Here is a 23531-nt window from a genome sequence, read left to right on the forward strand (position 1 = left end):
GCCAAGATAGAAGGTTGAAGAGTAAGTGCAGACAGGAGATGGGGGAGGTAGTGGGTAGATTGTAGTAAAGGCTGGAAAACAATGAATGAATGAATGGGTGGAGATGGGGGAACTATGGAACAAAATTGATAATGGATACAGACTGATAATAAAATTGTAAAGAATTACAGGGTGAAGTCTGAGAGACCCATGAAAATGTAATAGAGGTAGCTGGGGAAGAAAAGAAAGCGGGGGGAGAAAAAACTGTCACATATTTTCTCACATACCTTTGAGTGTTGTTTGTTTACACTGTAATTTCTTTGGAGCAGGGACTTGTCTTACTCTATGTCTGTAAAGCCCTCCGCACATCTTGGGCACTATTTAAATAGTAAATCAAATAAGATTTTAATAAAAGAGGCGTTGTATAAGTAAAGGATTGGTAATGATAAAAAGTGGTTCAATGAACTGGTCAACAGCTTATGGTTTTAGGGCCAGATTTTGCAGGACTGCAGATACCATATTGCAAACATGGTGGGTTTTGAGCTACAGTTTTGAAGAGATGAGTAGTAAGCAAGGGAGAGGGAACTGGGTAGATGTTTCCGGGTAGCTGGTACAGTGAGTGGAACATAGGGAGAGAATTGATTCTGAAGTTGGATGGGGAAAGATAGTGGAAGTTTGACGTCTATGTGATGTAAGCACTGTTTCTCCAAAGAAAATAACCCCCTAATGATAAGTAATTTTTCTCTCATTGGACCAAACTTAGCATGTTATAAGTGATTCTTTTTACTATTGGGATAACCAAGTGCTCAGATAATCCTGGTTCGCTGGCTTCCATGGGAATGGGATTGGGTCTGTAGAGACCATTCCTCTGAGGATCTCCACATCTGTGGTGGTGAGGAGGAGGGGGTTTCCTGTCCACTGTGTTATAGAATGTGATCCAGATCATCCCACCCCCGATAACACCCCAGAAGGCACCTCTGGGGAAGAGGGTTTCCACAAGGAAACTTCTCTTTTACTATGGGGTCAGGCTATGTGAAGTAGGCTACATGGTCTGCTGCCAACCTGGTGGATCCCCAGGTCTTCATTAACATGAAGACCCTGTGCTTCTGGCTGCTCCTCTGGCTCACTGGAAGTGTGGCTTCAATTGAGTCACATTAACAGGCACCATCCCTGGCTGGGGCAGCCACTGGGATCACCAGGGAAGGGCTGTCCATCAAGCTGTACTCTTTTCTGCATGTCTCTGTCCCTTAGCCCTGCCCTTGGAAGGCCTATTCCCCCCTTCCCTACCCATCTAGTCTCTTCCCCTTGCATAGGCAGGGGAAAGGGGGAGGGAGAAGTTGGACTGTGCTGCAATGGTGGCTGACCCCTATTTTGCTTCTGCAGAGTGGGGTGGAAGATCTGTGCCCTCAGAGCATAGATCTGAGCCAGTTCATTTACAATACCTTAAGAAAGGAGTGTCAGATTAATAGCCCTTCCTATGGACTCCTTCTGTTGGGCCCCGTTACCACTTTCAAAGTAAAATGTCAGAGTATCTAAAACAAATATTACTGATCACAGCTAAAGTTTACCCAGTTAATAAAAAATTAGACATTATGTACTTTGGAGGACATCAAATAGTGGTTTGCTTTTTTTACAATTTACTCAATTTTTAAAAAAATCTTAGGTCTGATCAGAATTAAATATTGAATGTCATAGCTTAAAAACATACTTCTGTATTTACACGTGGGTAGGTTTTCTGGTTAGTTCATCTAAAGGTTTCTGTCAAGTGTTAAATACAATTATATTAATGAAATGTGGGCACACTGCATTCACATATGAAACACAGATTGACTAAGTATTTGCAGAAGCATCGAGATATGGGCCAGTATTGCTTATATCTACTGCCTCATTATTCAGAACTACCCACTCCCCCCAGTTCATGCACAAAATTATCATTAATGTCAACAGTAGTTATGCATGCAAACAGAGAGCATTCTGGAGCCCTATTAGTGATGGTGAAATGTCCTTACTTAACAATGTAATAAAATAAATGTATCTAGTACAATGGGATCCTGGTCCATGGTTGGGGCTCCTGGGTGCTACCACAATACAAAATATCGAACAAGAATAAGCTTTACACTTTTGTGCACTTTCATCCTAGTGGAGCAGAATGAGAACTATCGTACTGGCCATGCAATATGTAAAGCCAACTGGATCCTGCAGCTATATGCACAAGTAAATTGCTTTGAAGTCAATGATAGTCTGGAGTATGAAATGACTGCAAGGGTAGGTGTGGGAAAAGAAAAGACTTTGGTTTGCTTTGCTATCAAGCTGGCACCTTTAAGGGCCACTAAATTAACTTTCAAACCAAAAAGCAATGTATCTGTATTCTTTAATTATTACGATCTGCTCTTTCTTTTCATTTTCTCAGAGTCCTCTCCTTACTAGCAGCAATCACAACTGATTTTGTCCAGTTAACTGATAATATTGTTTAGAATTCTAGGGCCTTTTTCCTAATCGTTCCTTAACCTTACAGTTATCAGTGAGCAGGATCTTATTGTGAGATGGAAGAATAGCACCCTCAAGAGTTGACAGCAGTGCTGTTCCAGAGATCGGTGATGCAATAGGCATCCTTCCTCTTTTGGGCTGAATTCATTAACTCCTTAACACATTTAGCTGAGACCAATAGGTCTGGGGACTGAAATCAGCTCTTGCAAATGTGCTGCTCTCCGTCCATAAGTTTGGAAGTGAAAATATGTATTTATACCTTCCAGAGAGATTATCAGTTGGTAGGTTTTCTAGTTTATTAGTTTTCAGTTTCTTAGAAAAGTGAAGGACAAAAAAGCAGAACACAATAAAAATGATCTCATTTGTGTAAGGCTGGTGACCTAGTTTGCATTATAGAAAAGTCCATTTAAAATATAACTAGATCTAAGGAGAAACACGCCGGGCAAACCAGTCAAAGTACCTAATTGTAGGGACTCGTTTGTTTGCTTGTTTGTGAGATAATGATAGTTAAGAATAGAATATGATCCCAAACGTTCAGCCTTTACTTTGAATTTCTTTTAAGTTGTGGTTCAAATCAAAACTTCAGAATTGTTATAAAATATGAATGTGTTTTAAGGGCACTAGTAGATACTGTTGTCTGATTGCAAACATTTTGGTTACACATTTATGATGCACGGTACAGCAATGACCATTCATTTTAAATAGCTAGGGCCTACTCCTGTTGACTTCAATGAAGGATAAGGCCCTTAAAAACCTTGAGATATAAATTAATCATCAACTGGTAGTCAGAGAGATATTTCCTCTGAAGGGGCAAAATCCTGGACTCAGACAAATAGTCTCTTTGTTGTGAACGGGGTTACTTGTATATAGCAAGCAAGATTTGGACACACAGTATAGTAATGAATAATTAGGTGCAGTATGGAGGTTTTATAATTTCATCTGAGGTATCCAGACCTGGTTTCTGTGAGAGACTAGAGGACTCATTCTGCATTTGCCCTTCAGAATTAAAGCCAGTGGAGTTTAGGTTGTGCAAGAACTGCTAGATAGCATTCCATCTGGATCATGGGCTCATTCCACTCATGGCAGCATTTATATCAATCCTGGTCATCTTTAGGAAGAATTATTTCTGTATCCAGAAAAATCCAAGATGAACTTTACATTATTTTTTAAATTTTATATTGAAAATCGAGATGTACATTTCTAAGTCCGCACATGAGCCTCTTCTCCACTGTAATTACTGAATCCATTCTCCAGTAGGAGACGAAAGTACAACTGAGCCATTAGAACAAAGTGTTCTTACTCTTTCTAATCACACAAGATGGAATATTTATTTAGATTCACAATATATAACATCCAATATAAGAACAGTGTTAATCTCACATTCCAACTTTATTTTCTCTTCAGAACATTCATTGTCAGATAGTATTAATGGCATAAAATTCAGCTACTTTTTGAGCCAGCCAATACCTACTAGTTTAGGGCTTTATCCTACATCCCCTCTTACTCGAGAGGAATCCCAATGAAGTTAACAGAATTACTAAGGGAGCAAGGCCTATTATAGTGAATAAGAGTTTGCAGAACTCCGAACGTACTGAAGACTTAAAATATGTGACATTTATTTTTTTTATTTGCCTAGATAGTTTGGCAAGGAGTTTCTGGTTTCTTAGTTGGGACCAGGGAATTAAGCAGGGGGGACACAAACTAATCCTTATAATACAAGTACTTTAAAAATATTTTTGGAACAGGAAAATAAAATTTTTCACCCCCCTTCCATTTTCACAACTCTCTCTGCAGCATCCCTTAGCCCTTTTAGACCTAGACCTGCTCCCATCGACTCCAATGGCCCTTAGGTTTGATTCATCAAGGCACATTTCAAAGGTGTCTGCTGGAAGTGCGGGATCTGTATGGGATAGATTGCAGAACCACGCAGCCCCAGGGGAGCCCTATGTATACACACTCTGTCTTGCAACAGAAGGAAATAATGTACATCCTCACCCCGCCCAAGCCGAGCTCTGCCACTCCTATTATGTTACCGGGGCTGTGGCTTTGCCAGGGAGGAGCTATTGTAAGGACATGCTGTACTGGGCACGAAGAGGAGTCACGCTGGCTGGGAAATGCCTGTCCTCTCTCAAACCCCTGGCGATGGCACCCCCCGGGACAGTCTCAAGGAAATACAGCCCAGGGGCATGCACCCAGCCTGGCGCAGCCACGCTCCACGTTTACCTGGTTACTGGCTGCCCCAGCGCACACCGGGGCGCGGGGCGCAGCCCAGCTGGCCGCGGGTTTCTCGGGGGCGAACGCTGATAGCTGGGTCACGCGCGATGCGGCGCTAGATTGGTGTGTTTGCATTTCGGAACTCGGTCATTCCGGTTATCTCCGGGGTCCAGATTGTCCAATAGGGCCCGTGCATTTATCGCCGACTTTCTATTGCGAAAGTAATCCGGGCCGTGCCATCCCCCCCAGGCACGGTTGGCAAAGTTAAGGAGGAGAGACATTTCGTTTAGCCAGAGGCGGATGGAGCCGGTTGTTACACCAGCAAGACGGGAATGGGTTGGCGAGACCACCCATAATATCATTGCTGGGGCTACCCTCAGTGTAAGTCCCGGGAAATGATCCGAATAATTAAAAAATAAGCTAAACGTAGAGGCGAAAGGAGTACTGCCTAGTCCAGAATAAACTGCGGCTGGCTTTTGGAGCGGGGCCTGCCTGGTTGGTTGGTGGCATTTCTGCTTTTCAACCCAAATTCTACTGGCCTATAATAAATGTGACAGCTAATCAATGCCCCAGTGCAATGAAGCCGAGCGAATTACAGATGTCTGACTTTGGTGATGTTATCAGGCGTGAGACGCAGCTATGTCACACACAGAACTTTGTACGTTGTAAAGATAACATTGACCACAGAGGTCCCATTGCAACCCCCCTATAAAACTCAGCCGCTTTAATCCCTCATAAACCTTTGCCTACAGGTATCCCAAGCGGTCTCCTTAACACGAAGTCTAACAGGGGAGCTTTTAATGTGCATTGTATTGAAAAAAAAAGGGAAAAAAAAGTTCCGAGCGCGCTTTGCCAGCTGCAGTCTGCAGAGAGAAGTGGAATTTCACCCCCATCCCTGAGGGCTCCGCCTCTATCCAGCCAGATAAGAGGCGACTGTTGTGGCTTTACTGCTGGGTCCTAGTGCCCAGGGGGTGGCGTTGGGCTTAACTTCAGGCGGTCTCACTTGTCTGACTCCCACTAGGCACTATGAGACGTGCCGGTGTGCGGATTAGGTATTGACGGTGCCGGGTTTGAATCTGGAATCCGCAGCTGAACGAATGCAAAGGGGGTTTCTCACCTGGAAACCATACTGCCGAGAACTTGGTCAAACTCGGCTGCTCCTGGAACTGCCAGCGCGGTAACGGGACAGCTTGTTCAAGGAACAACGTAGTGCTTTGATACTTAGGCAAACACGATCCCGCTAATACTTGCAGCTCGTATTTGTAAAACGTGGGGATCGTGGAAGTTGAGGCTCTCCTCTGTAAAAAGAACAGGAGTACTTGTGGCACCTTATTAGAGACTACAAATTTATTTGAGCATAAGCTTTCGTGGGCTTTCCTCTGTAGTGTCCCTGGACTTAATAGGTCGAATTTGTAAGCAAGGACTCACGATTTAAGTGGATGATGGAAATGTGCCGATTTATTTGGGCCACTTTTCTCCTTTCACTCCTGTGCCGAGGCACGAGGAAGGCAGGGTTTAAAGTACCTTGGGCTGCCATACACGTTTCACAGGGCTTCTTATCAGTGTCCCCAGGTGCGCAACCTTTCCAACAGGTTTAAACCCAGCATTCTTCTATCTGGCTCAAGTCTTTGAAGCTATGGGGTGGGGGTGGGGGAACACTACAATGTTGCATTCTGCGAATTGCAAACTCCGTCCAAGTTCTCTAGCCTCGCAGTTCCGGGGAGACAATAACGCCTTACCCCTGAAAAGGGTATTTAAAGGAGGGATTCGTTACTAATCGTTCTCCGGGGAGGTGCAGATGCGCGCTTGCTGCTGGACCCTGAGCTTTGCTTATCTCTTACTAGGGGTGGCTTGTAATTTAACTGAGGCAGCCTGGGACGGGTAAAACAGGCACTAAGACCCAGCAGAGTTGGCAGCTGCCTTGTGGTCAAAGGTTCCCAGCGGGAGGTTGGACACTAGAGGGCGATCCCCAGCTCTGGTGGGAGTGTATATATACAGCAGGCATAAGACCAAGTCAACCCATTAGTAATTGAAGGTTAAGAGCGAGGGAGAAATTCGGACACGCTGGTGGGAGTGGATCGCCAAGAGCAGGGTAAGCAGTGGCACAAGTTGATTAAAGTGAGAGGGGAAGTCAGGGCGGCTCGCGGCTGACACTCAAGATCCGCAGGCAGAGGCGCAGGGCGTGTTGGGTCCCTGGGCTCGGAGAGCTTCACTCGGCCGCCTGGGTCCCCTTCGCCACCCCAAACCCTGGATTCCAGGAGCCCTTCACCATGCCTGGCAGAGTTTAGATACTCCATGGAGCAAGCCAACTTCTACGAGGTCGATTCCCGGCCGCCGATGAGCAGCAGCAGCCACCTCCCGACTCCGCAGCCCGGCAGCGCCTACAGCTACAGAGAGGCTCCCTCGGCGGCTACACCTGCTGCAGGAGGCGCGGAGCTGAGCGACATCTGCGAGAACGAGAACTCCATCGACATCAGCGCCTACATCGACCCGGCTGCCTTCAACGACGAGTTCCTGGCCGACCTCTTCCAGCACAGCAAGCAGCAGGAGAAAGCCAAGGCCATCCTGGCCGGAGATTTCGACTTCCACAGCATGCACGGGGCCAGCCCCGCCGCCTTGGGGCAGGGGCACCAGCCGCCGCCGCAGCACCACCCCCAGCAGCTCTTCGGCTGCATGGGCGGCTACACGGACAGCAAGCTGGACCCCCTGTACGAGCGCATCGCTGCCCCCGGCTTGCGGCCCCTGGTGATTAAACAGGAGCCGCGGGAGGAAGCGGAGGGCAAGCAGGCGGCTCTGGCTGCCCTCTACCCGCACCTCCCCCAGCAGCAGCACCCATCCCATCTCCAGTACCAGATCGCCCACTGCGCGCAGACCACCATGCACCTCCAACCGGGGCACCCCACGCCGCCGCCCACCCCGGTGCCCAGCCCGCACCACCCGCACCACCCGAGCAGCCTGCCCGCCGCCACCGGCGCCCTCAAGATGATGCCCGCGGATCATCGGGGCAAGACGAAAAAGTCCGTGGACAAGAGCAGCAGCGAGTACCGGGTGCGCCGGGAGCGCAACAACATCGCCGTGCGCAAGAGCCGGGACAAGGCCAAGCAGCGCAACGCGGAGACTCAGCAGAAGGTGATGGAGCTCACCAATGACAATGACCGTCTGCGCAAGCGGGTGGAGCAGCTCACCAGGGAGCTGGAGACACTCAGGGGCATCTTCAGACAGCTGCCGGAGAGCTCCTTGGTCAAGGCCATGGGCAACTGCGCGTGAGACCCCCGCTCCCCACCGCCCGCCCCTCTCCAAACAAACTCGGACTTTTGCAAACTCTTGGTGCCATATTCAGATCCCTGCCGGGGTCGAGAGCTGCGGTTCAGCTTGTCTCATGGGGTGGGTTTGTTTTTTAATTATTGACAGATAAAAGAATCCAGGCAGCTGTAGTATTAAACGGTCCGTGCCTTAGGAACGACACGAATAAGCTGAAAAGAGTGTGCTTTGAAAAGAAAAAGAAAACGCCCACGTGTCTACAGGGTAAAGACAACCCACGCTGTGCCTTAACAGTTGGTTTCAAAAGCTCTGTGGGCTTTCTGTTCACATCAGCCTGACAGCTGAGCAAACGGGTAGGGGTCCTGCGCTCTTGGTGGGGTTGGGGCATAATTGGTACTGGCTGGGGAAACGTGTGTGTCTTCCTCCGTAGGGGGGTCTGATTGGTGGGGTCACAGGAAGCTCTGGCAGGAAGAAAAGTGGGTAAGACATTACAAGCAACTTGGGGAGAATGTATATGCCTGTTTAGCTCGTTGATCAGTAGGTGAGTGAAAGCTGAGTGCAATCCAGACTCTGTCCCTGTCAGTGCTGCTGCCTTTCGGATGAATCTCTCCCATTCCTTTGTATGTGGGGGGAGGTTTGGTGGACTCTGGGGGCAATGCAAACAGATCGTTTCCCCCCCCTTCCCCATTGTTAGAGGAGACCTGTTGGACAGGAATCCAGGACTGAAAGGGAGCAGGCTACAGCACCTAGCGAAGGAGTCCTTAATATTCTCCTTTAACCAAAACGAAGAGCAGCGATGCCTGTACTGTATGTCGTGACATGGCGAAGCACAAAACAATAAATACCTATCGATGCGGGTATTTACTACGAACGTTCCGTGTATCTGGCTTTGTTCGAGGATATTAAGCCTCTCTCCAAGTCTGTCACTTCTGTCCAAGCTGTGCCTCATGTAATGTGATACCCTTCTGTGTATACTAGCCACACTTTATTTTATTGTATTGCTTAGATCCTTGCCATCACCACTTTCTTATCTGGTGGCAGAGAGATCATGCCCTTGTGCTGCAGCATTTTTGGTTATGGCTTCCTTAGGGGGCAGGATGCCTCCTAATAACCCCAAAGTCTCCGCCTCTGGGGTGTCTGGGATTTGATTACCTTGGGAGTGGGGGCTAGGTCACATCCAGTGTCTGGGATTTCATTCCCGTGGGGGTGGGGGAAGACGGTGCTGCTAGTTAACTGCAGCCCTCTGGACTCTGGACCCTCCCAAGGGAGAGGGAAACAACAAACCAGCCCACTGCTAGCGAGCACTTTTAACCAGCCGGTGCTTTTCCTTATAACATATGAGAGAGAGAGAGAAAATAAGAGGAGTCCATTTCAAATATGGGTAATTGGAGAAAAGTGCAAGGTGAAGGAGAGTTAATGTTGTTTGCAAGTGTGATATCTGGAAAGCTATGTTGCCTGCGTGCTTGTGTGTATGTGTGAGAGTGAGTGAGTGTGTGTGTGTGTGTGTGTGTGTATAGATACCTATATCGATATCTCTCTATCTAATCATCTATCTATACACACACACACACACACAGTGGTGAATTATGAACTCGAAAAAAACTGCATATAAAGTTTGTCGAAATCCTGGTTACATTCATAAATAAACAGTATATATTCTACCATCAGCATCTCCTTGTGTCTTTTCTGCTTTTTCTCTTGGGCTGCACATGAAGCAAAATGTTTCCCTTTCACTGAAACATGAAGCTTTCTCTCCCTCCACATCCACATGCACCCTGCTATGAATGGTAATTTGAATGTATACCTTGAGCTTAAAATAACCATTTAGCCCCAGAGAAATAATTACATTTTTGATCTTTCGGAGCGTATCATTACTGTTTATGATTTTAAAATGTGCATTAGTTAATCACTCCCAAATCTGGTCGTTTTAATTGTGTGTAGTGAGTGACACAGTTTTTTTACAAGGCTGTCCAAACTGTAATGGCCACTGGGGTCACCCCTTCCCAAACAACTTAAATTACTGTGCTGAAAAGAACAAAATGATGAGAAGAAAGTCAATTGTCATTGTTGTAAGAGCAATGCTACCCTTGATTATCTCTTCCCCAGCAAAGGAAGATGACCTGCCCCTTGGGATGCATTGACACTGAATTGACTGGCTCTTGTGGGTTAGTAACACGAGGATCTGGGGGCAGTTATCATGTTTAGTTCAAAACAACCATGTTGACAGCAACCTGTTCTGTGCCCCTTTCCCGGCCTGGAGGAAACTGGTATGTTTGGTGCATGGGAGGGAGAACCCCAGAACTTCTGGCATTGAAAAGCCATTTTAAAAGCACTTCTATCCTGGTTGTGCCACCCCATACTCCTCTTCATCGGAGAATTTGGGGTTCCTAGGGGGGCAGGCCTGGGCTCTAGTCATATCTAGTTGCATCTCTCAGGCTCAACGCCAGTAATGTTGCATTTAAGCAACGCAAAAAGCTACAGGACTGAGTGCTCTTCTAAAATGCACAGAGCGGGTAATTCCTAGTGCCTGTGCCCTTTGACCTCTGTAGGTTAGCTAAAAATAATCTTGAAACCTGTGGCTGAGATACTGACAGTCTGGAGAAACTGCAAAATGAGGACAGCGCTGGCCTGTGGTTACAAAGCAGAAGCAATCCTTGAGCCCAAAGAGGTGGAGGGAACTGATCAGGTGATCTAGTGTTAAAGACAGGAGAACTCGCTCTGTAATTAATAGTGGTCACTTGGAGATGAATAGTCCGGGGAAAGGGAGAGGGGTGGTGCATTGAAGTTTAACCAAATGGGTATGAACATTCCCTACTGTCTCTCCATTCATTTGCACATTGAGGGCCAATCTTGTTGCCAAAGGGAGTTTTGCTTAAGCAGGATGGGGGGCGGCTGTAACCCAAAGGACACGTTGCTCTTCGGTGTTCTAGGGGCCGCGCGCCCCAGTCCCGGTCATGGCATCAAAAGGGGACACCGCAGCGCTGCCCGGCAGCTAGAAGTGAGTCGAAATTTGCACCCTGTTGCGGGTGGATTAGAAAAAGTCGGTCACAAGCCGGTCACAGACTTCGTATCGTCTGAAAGCTGAACTCCAGCGCAGCGGGGAACTCCAGGGCTCCCTGCGTCTAGCTCTTCCAGGGTCACTCCGGGAAGGATTTGGGGCTCCTGGCTTTGCGTCCCCTCGCCCATTTTTATTATGGAACCCATCGGAAGGGGCATACACATATTTTATACCATGCACTGCTCGGCCTCGGAGTGGTTGGTTTTAGCCCAGCATGGGTCTCCTGGCCCCGTTGTTCTGCAGAAAGTTTGTGTATCACCCTCTGATCCCCACAGGCATTGCTCGGATTTGAGTTCATGGCTCCCGGCAGCTGTGTCTGGCAGGGTGGGTGTTTTTAAAAAGGGGGATTAGCGAGCGCCCAATCGGGCACAGTTCGCATTACAGCAGCTCGGTGGGTAGCCCCCGCCTGGTGTGAACGCGCGATGCGCACCTGTGCGTTGGCAGCCCTGTGTCTCGCGCAGGTGGGACTTGCTAGCTTGGAATAAATCCCATTTCACTGGCTGACAGTCCAGCCCAGCGAGTGTCTTCCGAGGGCTTCTGGGCCAGCGGCGGTTGGGGGCTGAGCACGGCTTTGGGGGGCGCAGTGGGACCAGCCAGACGTAGGGGTTCCCTCGCCAGCCCCCAGCCCGCTCGGCGCACACCGCCGCCCGCCCGCGCGAGCTCATTAAGTTGGGGAGATGCTGATGCAGCAGGGCTGCCTGCCACCCGCTGAGCTGGAGCTCGCCTGGAGCAAACCGCCCCATTCACGGGCTGGCGGATGCTCCGGCGGGTCCCAGCTTGCTGCGCTTCATTAAAAAAACACCCCAAACCAGTCAGGCAGCCCCCGAGACGGGCACGCGGCGCAGCGCGGGCTCCTGCTGTTCTCGTGCTTAGCCAGGGTCCGAGTCACGCTTCCCCGCGGGATCGGGCCCGGACTCGAGAAGCAGGTGGTGGCTAGAGGCGTTTCGGTGATAGGGGCGCATCGGCCCCGCCCAGGGCAACATCCCCAGTGCGGGGTCTGCGGGGAGCCGCGCTGCAGCTTCCCCCGTTGGCTCTGAGCAGCACGAGGGAGGTTTCCCTTGGCGCTCGCTGCCCCGGGAGAGAAGAGGGCGCGCTCAGCGCGGCCGCGCCCCGGACAGGTGCAGGGGCTGGGGCGTGTTCCTCCTGCCCTCCCCCGGGGGTCAGAGCAGGGACCCTCCCCTCTGTGCTGGGTGTCCAGGGCCGGCCATGGGAGAGCCTGCCCCGCTCCCCAGAACTCGGAGCCATGAACGAGTTCCACGCTGGGTTTCCCCAGCCCCCTGCCCCTTCGTTTGCACCATTGTTGTCGTTTAAAAAGCAGCAGAGGGGAGGCCGGTGATCTCCTCTCCCGCCTCAGCCGCTTGGAACGAGCCTCCGCCATGCAAAGAGCCGGGGCGTTTGTCCTGCAGCAGCACCCACGCGAGGAGCGGCCCGCCCCGCACAACTGCACGTGGGGCTCCAGTCTCCGCTCTCACACGCACCGCAGCCAGGTCAGCGGACAGTACAGAAATGCGCGGCTGGTGTTGTTCACATAGGAGTAGGCGAGTCAGGCATGATGGCAAAGGAGACAAGTGAGAAGGTTTGAATCAAGGAAGGGGACCAAAGACGTGGACTAGTGTTTGGAGTTCTCCTGCCGTTGGGAGGCATGTAGCATTGTACAAAAATCAAACAGGGCATGCAGAAAGTAACCCGCTCCCAAAACATTAAAAAGCAAAACGCAAACTACCTGCCTTACTTAGCAAATACGGTAAAAATCAGAGTAAAATACCCCCAAAGCTAAGCGAATCCGCAACGCTAATTCTGTGCAATGCTATAAATTGAAATACCTAAAATTCAAGAAACCCCCATGAACTCAACATTCTGGAAATAAGGAGCGTTTCATCTTTCCCTGCATGGGGTTTTCTTTCCGGTGGGAGTGGTTTTCATTATGACCATGTGCCTCTAGCTGAGGTAGATACTTGTTCATCATCATAATATCCCTGCAGTAATGCAGAGCATTTAAATGACCAGATGGGACACTTAAAATGACATTAGATCTCAAAGCAATCCATGTCTTGTGGGGTATTTAAAGGATGGTTCTAAATAGGTTGGCTGTCATTATGTTTTCACTTGTGAAGAATGGGACATGAAAGGTCTGTAGATTATTGTTTCTGTTATAATTTAAGAACTACAGTCAGGGGTACAAAATAGAATGGAATTTGGCTTCACAGAGCAGCTTTCATACCCAAGCTATTCCAAAGAGCTTCACTAAAGGAGGAGCTGTACACTGTACTGATGGCTCCAGACCCATGTAGGATAATATGGCAGTCATTCCTCACTGAGCAATAATTTATGCCCAGTTTTTGTCATCCAGATCCATTGCAGAGGTTGGGGGGAGGAATATTGACCAAGACTCCAGAGTTATTGTTGCCTTTTTCAAAAAGTGCCATGAGACCTGGAACATTCACTTGGACAGCCACTACAGCTGAGCAGAAGGGATCTCAGTTTAATATCCCATATGAAGAAACAGGCCAGTGTTGGGGCAACATGTCCTGCTCTCCATCTGCCTAGACCCCCAGAGTAGTCCTGTACTACCTCTGGTTTCACGTTTAGAACACCATCTCCAGCAGAGCTAGCACGTCTGTCTACCCCAGCTGGGAAGCATGCCTCCCATTGCAGTGTAGACTTAACCCTTAGAAAAACATCCCAATCTTGATTTTTAAAACTTCCTGTCATGGAGAATCCCCCACAACCCTTGATAAATGGTTCCAATGGCTAATTACCCTCATTGTTAAAAATAATTAATTAGCTCCTGAACTTGTGAGGTGCTGAATGCCCTCAACTCTCATTGAAAATGTTCTGCAGGATCAGGCCCTTAATATACTAATCAGTTACAAATGTATTTTCTTTTATCCTGCTGAAATTTAAAAAAAACACATACTAGTGCTAATGTAAATGAGCCTCACTTACATTTTAAAGGCAGTCAGTCTGAGTACACAGTAACTTGGGATGAATTTAAAGATGAATGTGGAGCAGAATGAAAGAAGTATGTTTGTAAGTAAAATGTAAACCTGGGGCTGAAGCTGGGGGGGAACAATTATTTTTTCCTGAGTGGAATAAATTGAGGACTCAAGTCCTAATGATGTCAGGCAAAAATCATCACTTTTACTCTAATTCCCTCTCCCACTTTCAAAAACTCTCATCCTATGGGATATGTTATTCATTACTTAGCAACACTGTCAACCATGCAAAGTGGAGAAATTCTGCCATCATTTTAGTGACTATTGCTGCAGGGTATATGTGTGAGGGACTGTAAACTAGTGGTTAGAGCAGAGCAATGCAAGTCTGAGCACTCGGATTCAGTTCTAAACTGTGACTCCCTGTATGGCTTGAGCAAAACAATTAGGGCCTGATTCAAAGCTCAGTTTTAACCATTGACTCCTGTGGCTGACTATCAAGCCCCTGTAGCCTAATCTCCCTCTTATCAAAGTCAATGCCATTGACATCACTAGGAACAAAAATGAGCCCTTAACCTTTCCACAACTCAAATCACCAATCCACAAAATGGGTATAATAATACTTACACACACCCTACCAAAGAGCGTTGTAAGGCTTAACTGATTAATAACTGGAAAGTGTTTAGAGAGACTTCCCTGAAACACAGAAGTAGTTACAGCAGTAGCAGTTCTAAAGTCAGCTGAGTTCAAAACTCCTCTGTCAGGCTCTTAACCCCTCTAGTAGAGAGAATTGTTTAATCACATACATGGCTCAGAAAAGAAACACACATATCAGCTCTTTCATAATGACTACCGAAGACAGGTGGTCGCTGTGTTCTTCTTGTTCCTCACTTGCTGGAGCTTGGTAAGTGTCTTAAATTATTTCTTTGATAGGAGGGTAATCCAAGCATGGCTAAAGGGTAGGACACTTAGAACTTCATTAATCCAGGTTTGATGCCTTTAAAATAAATATCCTATTCCTATTTTAAAGGTGATCTGGAAAGTACTAAAAGAATCTTTGTCAGCGTTATTTCCTGTAATGGAGGAATGCTTTGGGGTGACCTGAGCTTTGTCATTGTAGGACTATACAATATTATTTCATGAACACTTAGTAGTGGGAGATAAATAGATACATTGAAAGTTTCCTTCCTTCTACCTCCAAATAATTAGCACAAGGTGGAATCCAGCCCATGCCTTCTCAAGAGAAGCAAAACACCCAGAGGTCACGGTGATCATTTATATCACTGTTGTTACCACTGTTGTACAAGGGCTAATAGGCTAGAATGCAGGACTATGCTGGATAGGATGCTGTGTGACTGAAAGTGAAACTTTCTGAGTCTACACTGCAATTAAAGAGCCCCTTAGCCCAAGCCCTGCGAGCCTGAGTCAGCTGGCCTGGGCCAGCCATGGGTTTTTAACTGCAGTGTAGACACACCCAGAGTGTCATAGCTAAGTACAAGATAGAACAGATAGTTTCGCATAAGTAGTTAACATATTTCTAGGGACCATTCAAGGTAAAGTGTAACAAAGTCATTCAGCAGAAAGCCTGGGGGAAAGAATGTGCAGCTTTCTGAGTGATTTTCTTCTCTCCAACAGATGAATTGAGGTCAAGGAGCTGGCCCTGTCCATCCACTTTAGCTGGTTGCAGGATCTAAAATGTCTGTTTGTTGCCATGCAGCACACCTTGAGTTCCACAATGCAAAGAGGGCATGTGATCCTTGAAAGGCTGTTTGGAGTCAGGAGAAACATATGCATATTAGGCCATTGCTCACACTGGATCTGATCCAGAACCTCTTTAAATCAATGGCAAAACTCCCATTGACTTCAATAGTGCAGTATCAGGACCACTATTCCTGTTTCCTACCATGTAGCATATTATAGAACCTAATAGGATGTGTAACTTGGCATCTCTGATTCTGGGCCTCCATTTCTTACCACAGTCATGAAATCTCTGTATATATCACGCATAAACAATTAACTTTAAATTAGATGCACGTGGTTGGAATGTGACTTGCAATATCTGATGTATTCTATTATGAATCAAAACCAGAATTATATAACATTAATCATATAACAAAAGAGCGTTAAAAGATTAAATCTGTGCAAACAATGCTTTGCAGTCTACAGCTTATGGGTCCAAATCATTATTATTATTTATTTTATTATTATGTTATTATATTTATTTTATTATATATTATTATTTATTCGTATTGTGGTAGCGACTAGGCGCTCCAGTCTTGGACCAGGATCCCATTGTGCTAGGAGCTGTGAAAACACTGTAAAATCAGACAATCCTCACCCCAAAGAGTTTACAGTCTCTCTGAAAGTTCATCATGTGCCTCTTTATTTGAGCACTTGTACATGATCTGTACATTCGGTATGGCATAGTTCTGTCTGTGTGAGTAACTAAAGGAAACGTTAGCCAGCTGTAAGTGTAAAATGTTGTTCATTCCATTAGTTTTTCTGCTTAGAAGGAATCTCGTCAAGCTAGCCTGGTGGTGCAGCGGTAACCCGACACTGCCACAGGGCAGGATGGAGAGCCAGGTGGTGCTCAGGAGGAACCCCTATAGCCAATGCAGGAGCTGCACTCAAACTTTTGTGCATCTCCTCAGCTGGAAGGGAATCCTCACACTGTAATGCTCTGAGAGCTGGAGGGAGGGACTCAAGTAGAGAAAATTGGGATCCCACATGACAGATCTAATTCATTCAACCTTATCTTTCAATGGATTTTACCTAGTCAGATCAAGCAGTTTCCTGGAGTTATTACATCTAGCGTCTCAAATGTAATAGCTAACCACTGAAAAGGACAGGTATGGCAGATGGAAATCTGGCACTGTATCATCCCAGGAGTCATGTACATGCTGAGAACTGAACCAAACAAGAATCGAACAATGGCTTTGTGCCCAAAACATGTCAAAAAGGAGATGTGTATCTTCCTTTGCATTGAGAAGCTAGAAAGCTTGGAGTTGTTCCCATGGAAGTGGATTGGAGTCATGCCACTGACATCAGTGGGAGCAGAACTGGGCTCACAGTGTCACAAAGTTGGCCCTTGACTCCTGCACTGTCTGTATTTTCTGGGTGGCAGAGGTTATTTTTCATTTACCAATCTACAGAGACTGACTCCACATGACTTTACCTAGTTTTAGCTTATCCACTACTTCTAGTCACTTGATTAGTTTTATTGGATTAATTTCTTATTCAGATAGTTAGGATCTTGGGTGCAGACAGCATGGCAAAGGGACCTTTTCTGACAGCAATTTACAATGAGTGACTGTAAAACACAGATTAGTATTTCTCATTCTCTGCTCAGGGACTCTGCCTTTTCTAATCATTCACATGACATAGTTAAGATGGAGTTCGAAGCTAAACCTGCACTCCTACTTAGTCAAAACTCCCACACAAGACCGTGGGCGTTTTGCTGAATAATGACCACAGAAAAGTTTCAGAATATTTTTCTAGCTTCTCCCACCCAGTTCTCCTATCTATACTTCTTAGTGTGTGTGGCTGTGTAGCTGTGTAAGAAAACAATTAAAGCTTGGGCTACTATTACGTATTGGGCCTTTTACATGATTTACAGGAAGGTATATGAAGTCCCCCAGGAAGAGGAAATGGCACTGATAAATGTTGGACTAACCAATAGCTGTTATACTGGGGTTTAGAACAGGAACAGAATCCAGCTGTTTCTAGACAGGAAATGTGATCTAGTGGCTTAGTTTAGTTGTTTTCACACTTACGTTGATTCACCAGGCCAGTTAAACCGTTAGCAACAGATTCCTATCTGAAACGAATATTTGTATAGGTCACAAATTCAGAGCTGGAAATCAGCATCTGTACATTCCATGAAGTGGTATCAACTACAGAATTCTGTGGGCAAATCCTTCATGCTTTATTGTCCTAAGTAATTCCACGGACTTCATTGGAACTCATGTCTGCGTAAGGAGAACAGGCCTGGTTTTTATACCAACAGTTCCTTGATTTATTTTACTACTGGATACTGAATGGCCCCCATCCCATGCCTATTGATGGGCTTGTGTCACTGACGACAACAGGACCATGACATGACCCCCATATACAGTGATTCTCAAATCTCCATTGTATTATTAGGCTTGTGAAGAATGTTTACAACATTTCTGTTAGAATATATGAAAGACTGAAATAAGTCCAGTGGCAACATTTATTATAAAAAACATCCATATGTGATTACCACGTAAAAACACACAGCTCTGACTTTAAATTAACATGTAAGTAATGTAAATTAAAAAAAAAAAGCTTTAAATATATTTTATGTTTGCATTGTGGGCAATGCTACTTGCAAATATGAAAGTAAAAATTCTCTGGGTTAGTAAACCCAAGAGTTAAAAAAAAATTGATAAAGCCATTGTTAAGGCAAATCTTCTGTGTGTCTTTTGTGTGTCCTAGACTATGGTATGTAAGGTATGTATTGTACTGTATACATTACCTTTTTAATCTACTGTATGTAATTTACTCTGATACTTAGAATTTGAAAAAAGTTGCTTTATAATTTTTTTTTCTTATTGATCAGATTAATTTACTCTTTTTCAGATTAATTATTTGTCCCTGGCTGTTTTCCTTAGTGTTTTAAATGGTGACAAATATTTGCTGTAAGAGCTGATACCTACATTGTTGATCAATGTCTCAGCATATTCTCCAAAGTACATCATTGATTTATACACACATACATTGTTTGCTGTATCCACCCACTGGATTAAATTTATTTTAAACATTTCAGTATTCAATGGAAAAAGGATTCAAATAGTGAAAATATTATAGGTCTTACCTGGATGCATATTGGAAGTTTTATTTATTTGTTAATAACTGAGTAACAGCTTTTTAGAATTACATATTTAATGCCCTATGGGCCTGTCCTAAGATTATTGGGGTTAATGGGAATCCTTCACTGGGCTTTGAATTAGAATGTTGGTAACTCCAAGAGAGTGGTCCTAGAACAGGGGTGGGCAAACTTTTTGGCCTGAGGGCCACATCGGGGTTCCAAAACTGTATGGAGGGCCGGGTAGGGAAGGCTGTGCCTCCCCAAACAGCCTGAACTCCGCCCCCTCCCACTTCCCGTCCCCTGACTGCCCCTCTCAGAACCCCTGAGCCATCCAACCCCCCCTGCTCCTTGTCCCCTGACTTTCCCCACCTAGGACCCCCTGCCCCTAACTGCCTCCCCGGGACCCCACCCCCTATCCAATCCCCCCTGCTCCCTGTTCCCTGACTGCCCCGCCCCCTATCCACACCCCTGCCCCGACAGGCCCCCCAGCACTCCCACGCCTATCCAACTGCCCCCTGCTCCCTGTCTCCTGACTGCCCCCCAGGACTCCCTGACCCTTATCCAACCCCCCCGCTCCCTGCCCTCTTACCATGCCGCTCAGAGCACCAGGCCTGGCAGCTGCACCATCCAGCCAGAGCCAGCCACGCCGCCTGGCAGTCTAGAGCACCAGGGCAGGCCGGCGGCTCTCTCAGCCGTGCTGCCTGGCAGGAGCTCGCAGCCCCGCTGCCCAGAGCGCTGGCGGTACGGCGAGCTGAGGCTGCGGGTGAGGGGGGATAGCAGGGGAGGGGCCGGGGGCTAGCCTCCCCGGCCGGGAGCTCAAGAACTGGGCAGGATGTGGCCCACGGACCGTAGTTTGCCCACCTCTGCCCTAGAAGGATATTAACTTGTATTTAATCTTTCCCTCTCAGCTGTGCTGCTTTCATATAGAAAGTGAAAGTATGGATGCTGTCTTTCAGCAGGTCTACTTTCCCTTTGATACATCATACAGTTGCCAGTGATGTAATCTAAATCAGTGTCTCCAATCTCTCATGATTTATCAGAAGTTCTTGCTTGATCCCAGGCAGGCTAAAAGCACTGAACATAGAAATAGTTAAAACAACAGCAGTGAAATGCTGAGCAAATGAGCACACCAAGAATCCCATCTTATTCCAGAATTGGCATGTCCAGTGATGCACATCATGTGTGCCAATTTAGACATATGGTGAAGCCCAAATTTGTAGCATCCTAAGTAAGGATGTGAGAGAATATTTGTGTTTGGAGGACAGTGAGACAGAGAGTGAGAGAGCAAGGGAAAAGAGGAGGTGAATGGGGACAGAGGGAGGACTCTGGGGCAAAGAGAGACAAGTGAGGCATTTAGGGCTTGATCCTGCTCCCATTGAAGCCAGTGGTAAAGCTCCCATTGACTTTAATGGGATCAGGATCAACTCTTTAGAGAAAGAGCACACTAGGAAGTGAGAGAATGGGGCATGATCAGAGGGAAAGAGAGATGCCAAAGACCACTGCTGGAGGGTCCAACATTAGGAGAGCTGTCCAGCCAAATCCGGGAAATGAGCTTTATTTTTTTTATTTTATGCTATATGATATCATGAATTTATTTGGAAAAGTACATTTTTGCTGAAGTCTGAGTCATTTCCCATGAAAAGCAAAGTGCTCTTGTTGGCGAATTGCTGGGGTTTGTGAAATAGGAGAACAATCTGAAAAGTTTCAGAATATTTTTGAGTGCAGGAGACCTTTTCCCCACATTTCTCCCATCCCTAGTGGCTCTAATTCCCAATGCATGTGGTGGGGAACTGTGAAAGGAAACAATTAAAGCTTGGGCTGCTGATACATATTGGGCACTCTTACATGCTTTATAATAATACATATAAAGCACATAGGATGAGGAAATATTAAATGTTGGACCAGCCAGTAGCTGTTGCACTAGGACTTAATGCAAAACTGGGAAATAAATTCTGATAAAAATCCTGTTAGTTACAACCTGATTGCCATGAAGAACCCATGGGGTTGAAGTTTCAAAAACAACCTCTAATTTTGCAATCTCACAACTGCGAATTTGCACCTGTGAGGTCATTTGCATTTCTGAGGTCATATGATAGAATTTTTGTAGCTGCATTTGTGTGGCTAATTAGCACATATCAATACTGGAATTTCATATGAAAGTGGTTTTTGCAGGCAAAAAAATCAGGTCTTTGCATATTCAGGTGCATTTATTGTGCATACAAATTAAGCACTTAGTTGCACCTGCAGTTTTGAATGCAAATTTGCACATGCACAGGTCTTAAATATTCCCTATGATTTGTACATACAAACAATGTTTTCTCTCTAAATCAAGCATTGTAATTTGTAGCTCATAGGACAAGCTTGCATATTATTATTCACTGGCTTGCCTTCATTATATTCAGCTGTAACGCAAGAAACCTACAAGCCTGTATCCGGTCAGATATTAGCTGAAGCATAAGTTAGCATGAGTGTGGTTAAGTAGGCTGTAACCCTTGGCACAGATTAACAGTTACCTTTAGATTTTGGGAACTAAGAAGAGCTTGCTCAATGGTAGTTGGACTGTTCCAGTAAGTGCTACCGCAAGGAACATGGAAGTAATAACTTAAGCAAGGGGTGACGGGTATGATCTTGAGCCGAAATGGTAGTTACACATATTAATATACTCACCTGTAGAAGAAGGGCACCTCAACATTAGTAGGATGAGGAAATACAAATAAGGGAAAGGGGGAAAACCCCTATATTAGGTATAGTGGCTTGGGACAAGGTATAGTGACTTGGGACAAGAACCTGTCTACCCTCAAAGTGATAACTGGGAATTCTTAATTAATTAATATAATTAATACATAATCTATAGATCAGACTACAAATTTGATTCTAGGGCCAAATTTTCAGAAGAGTCTCAAACCAAAACTCTGATTTTTATACCCACAATTTTGGAGACCAAACGGAAAGGCTGAAACAAAGCTCCATTGAAATTTTAATCTACAGATTTTGTATGTCACTGTGTGAACTCTTTCTCAAACTCTGTTAGTGCATAACCAGCTGGCAGTTATATTTCCCAAACTTCTGTTAGGTATATACACTGTAATAAATGGCTGGAAAAACTAAGTGTCACATTTCCAAATCTGTCAGCCTTTTAGAAGAACGTTGTACTTTATGTTAAATGTGCACTTCAGTTTTCTTTAAGAAGTTACTTCAGTATATTTCAGGATGTGGGTCAGTCCAGGAACTGGAACCTTTCCCTTCTAGGACACAGATTCAAATCTAGCCCAGGTCACTAGTAACTGAAAGATGTCACTGCCTAGTGGTTGTTGAATGGCTTGTCTAATTATTGTAACTATTATTAGTGTTCTAATACCAGTCAGCACAGTACCTAGGTGTTGGCTTATATGAAATGGTATTCTCAGTCCACTTCTCAGTGGAAAAGTATCCACATAACCAAAACTACTACCATACTTGGCACTAATTGGCACCTTTATTAAAACAATCTCAGGGGAGAGACCGAAACACTGTTGAGACAGGTACATGAAGCCATATTGCCAAACGTTGAGATAAAAAAATCAGATTGGATTAAAGATCTAGAGATTTAAAAAACATCACCACCCAGTAAATGTTGGGTTCTTTTTCTTTGCCTTCTGGTATTTGAGCCTTAGGGTGCTGTGATGGGGTGTTTACCCACGCAGTTGCTGAAAAGGGTTAATGTGAGCCTGAGAGGCCAGTTAATATACCTGGTATCACCTGAAGGGTGGCCAAGCCAAATTAAAGATGAAGCCCAGCTGGGGAGGAGCTGGATGGCTTTTGTAAAGAGAGGAAACCCAGAGCAGAAGTGGGAGGGAAAGAATTCTGCAGTCCCTCTCTAAGGCTATGGCTACACTTAAACCGCTACAGCAGCACAGCTGCAGTGCTTCAGTGAAGATACCACCTACGCCGATGGGAGGGATTCTCTCATCAGCATAGATAATCCATCTCCTCAAGAGGCAGTAGCTAGGTTGACAAAAGTATTCTTCCATTGACCTAGCACTGTCTACACTAGGGCTTAGATCAGTATAGCTACATCTCTTAGGGGTGTGGATTTTTCACACCCCTGAGAGACACATCTATGGCAGGTAAGTTCCCAGTGTAGACTAGCCCTGAGTAGTAGGCATAGGTGCTGGAACTAGCGGTGTTGGGACCCCCTCGCTTGAAGTGGTTTCCATCATATGATGGGTTTACAGATTGGTTCAATGGCTCTCAGCACCCCCACTATAAAAATTGTTCCAGCATCCCTGACAGTAGGTAGTGGAACGTGGAGAAATACAGAGAAACCTCTGGGGTGGAGCATGCCCTGGTGCTGAGCCTGGACAAAAGAGCAGGATCTGGCCCTCCAGGGAAGAAATCCAGGAAGGCATTCAATCAAAAAGGGACAACAGGAGGGTGTTTATACCTGGGGAAGGGCCCTGAGGGGAGAGGGCAGTAGCAGTGAAGAGGACTCCTGGAGTAGGCTTGAGAGAGGGGTAGCCAACAGGCAAATGGCTATGGGGTAAATGGGAGTAGAGGCCAGACTCCAGGGAGGTAATTCGTGAGAGTCAGAGTTCTGCAAGAGAACAAAGACTTGAGGGAGGACCCACGATAGATTAAAAGTTAAACTCAGTGGAGCTTTCATTGTGGATTGTATTCTGCTTTTGAGTTTGGTTGAAAGACTCCAGGGAGAAGCCCTGACTAGCCTGGGTGGAACGGAAGAGGACCCCAGGAGGAGCAGAAGATGTGTCAATGACCAGTGTTAAGTGGG

General features: G+C 46.1%; 1 protein-coding gene across 1 annotated transcript; it reads left to right on the forward strand.

Moving 5' to 3' along the window:
- The first annotated feature begins 6870 nt into the window (after positions 1 to 6870).
- On the forward strand, positions 6871 to 8296 carry CEBPA (CCAAT enhancer binding protein alpha). The gene has a single exon (XM_065416560.1). The coding sequence runs from the start codon at positions 6976 to 6978 to the stop codon at positions 7945 to 7947; it is 972 nt and encodes a 323-aa protein (XP_065272632.1). The 5' UTR covers positions 6871 to 6975; the 3' UTR covers positions 7948 to 8296.
- Positions 8297 to 23531: the final 15235 nt, after the last annotated feature.

Source organism: Emys orbicularis, chromosome 14 (genome assembly GCF_028017835.1).
Source record: "Emys orbicularis isolate rEmyOrb1 chromosome 14, rEmyOrb1.hap1, whole genome shotgun sequence".
NCBI classification, from domain to species: Eukaryota; Metazoa; Chordata; order Testudines; family Emydidae; genus Emys; species Emys orbicularis.

Coding starts and splice junctions, on each gene's coding strand:
- CEBPA (XM_065416560.1), top strand. CDS start 6,976: ATGGAGCAAGCCAACTTCTACGAGGTCGATTCCCGGCCGCCGATGAGC.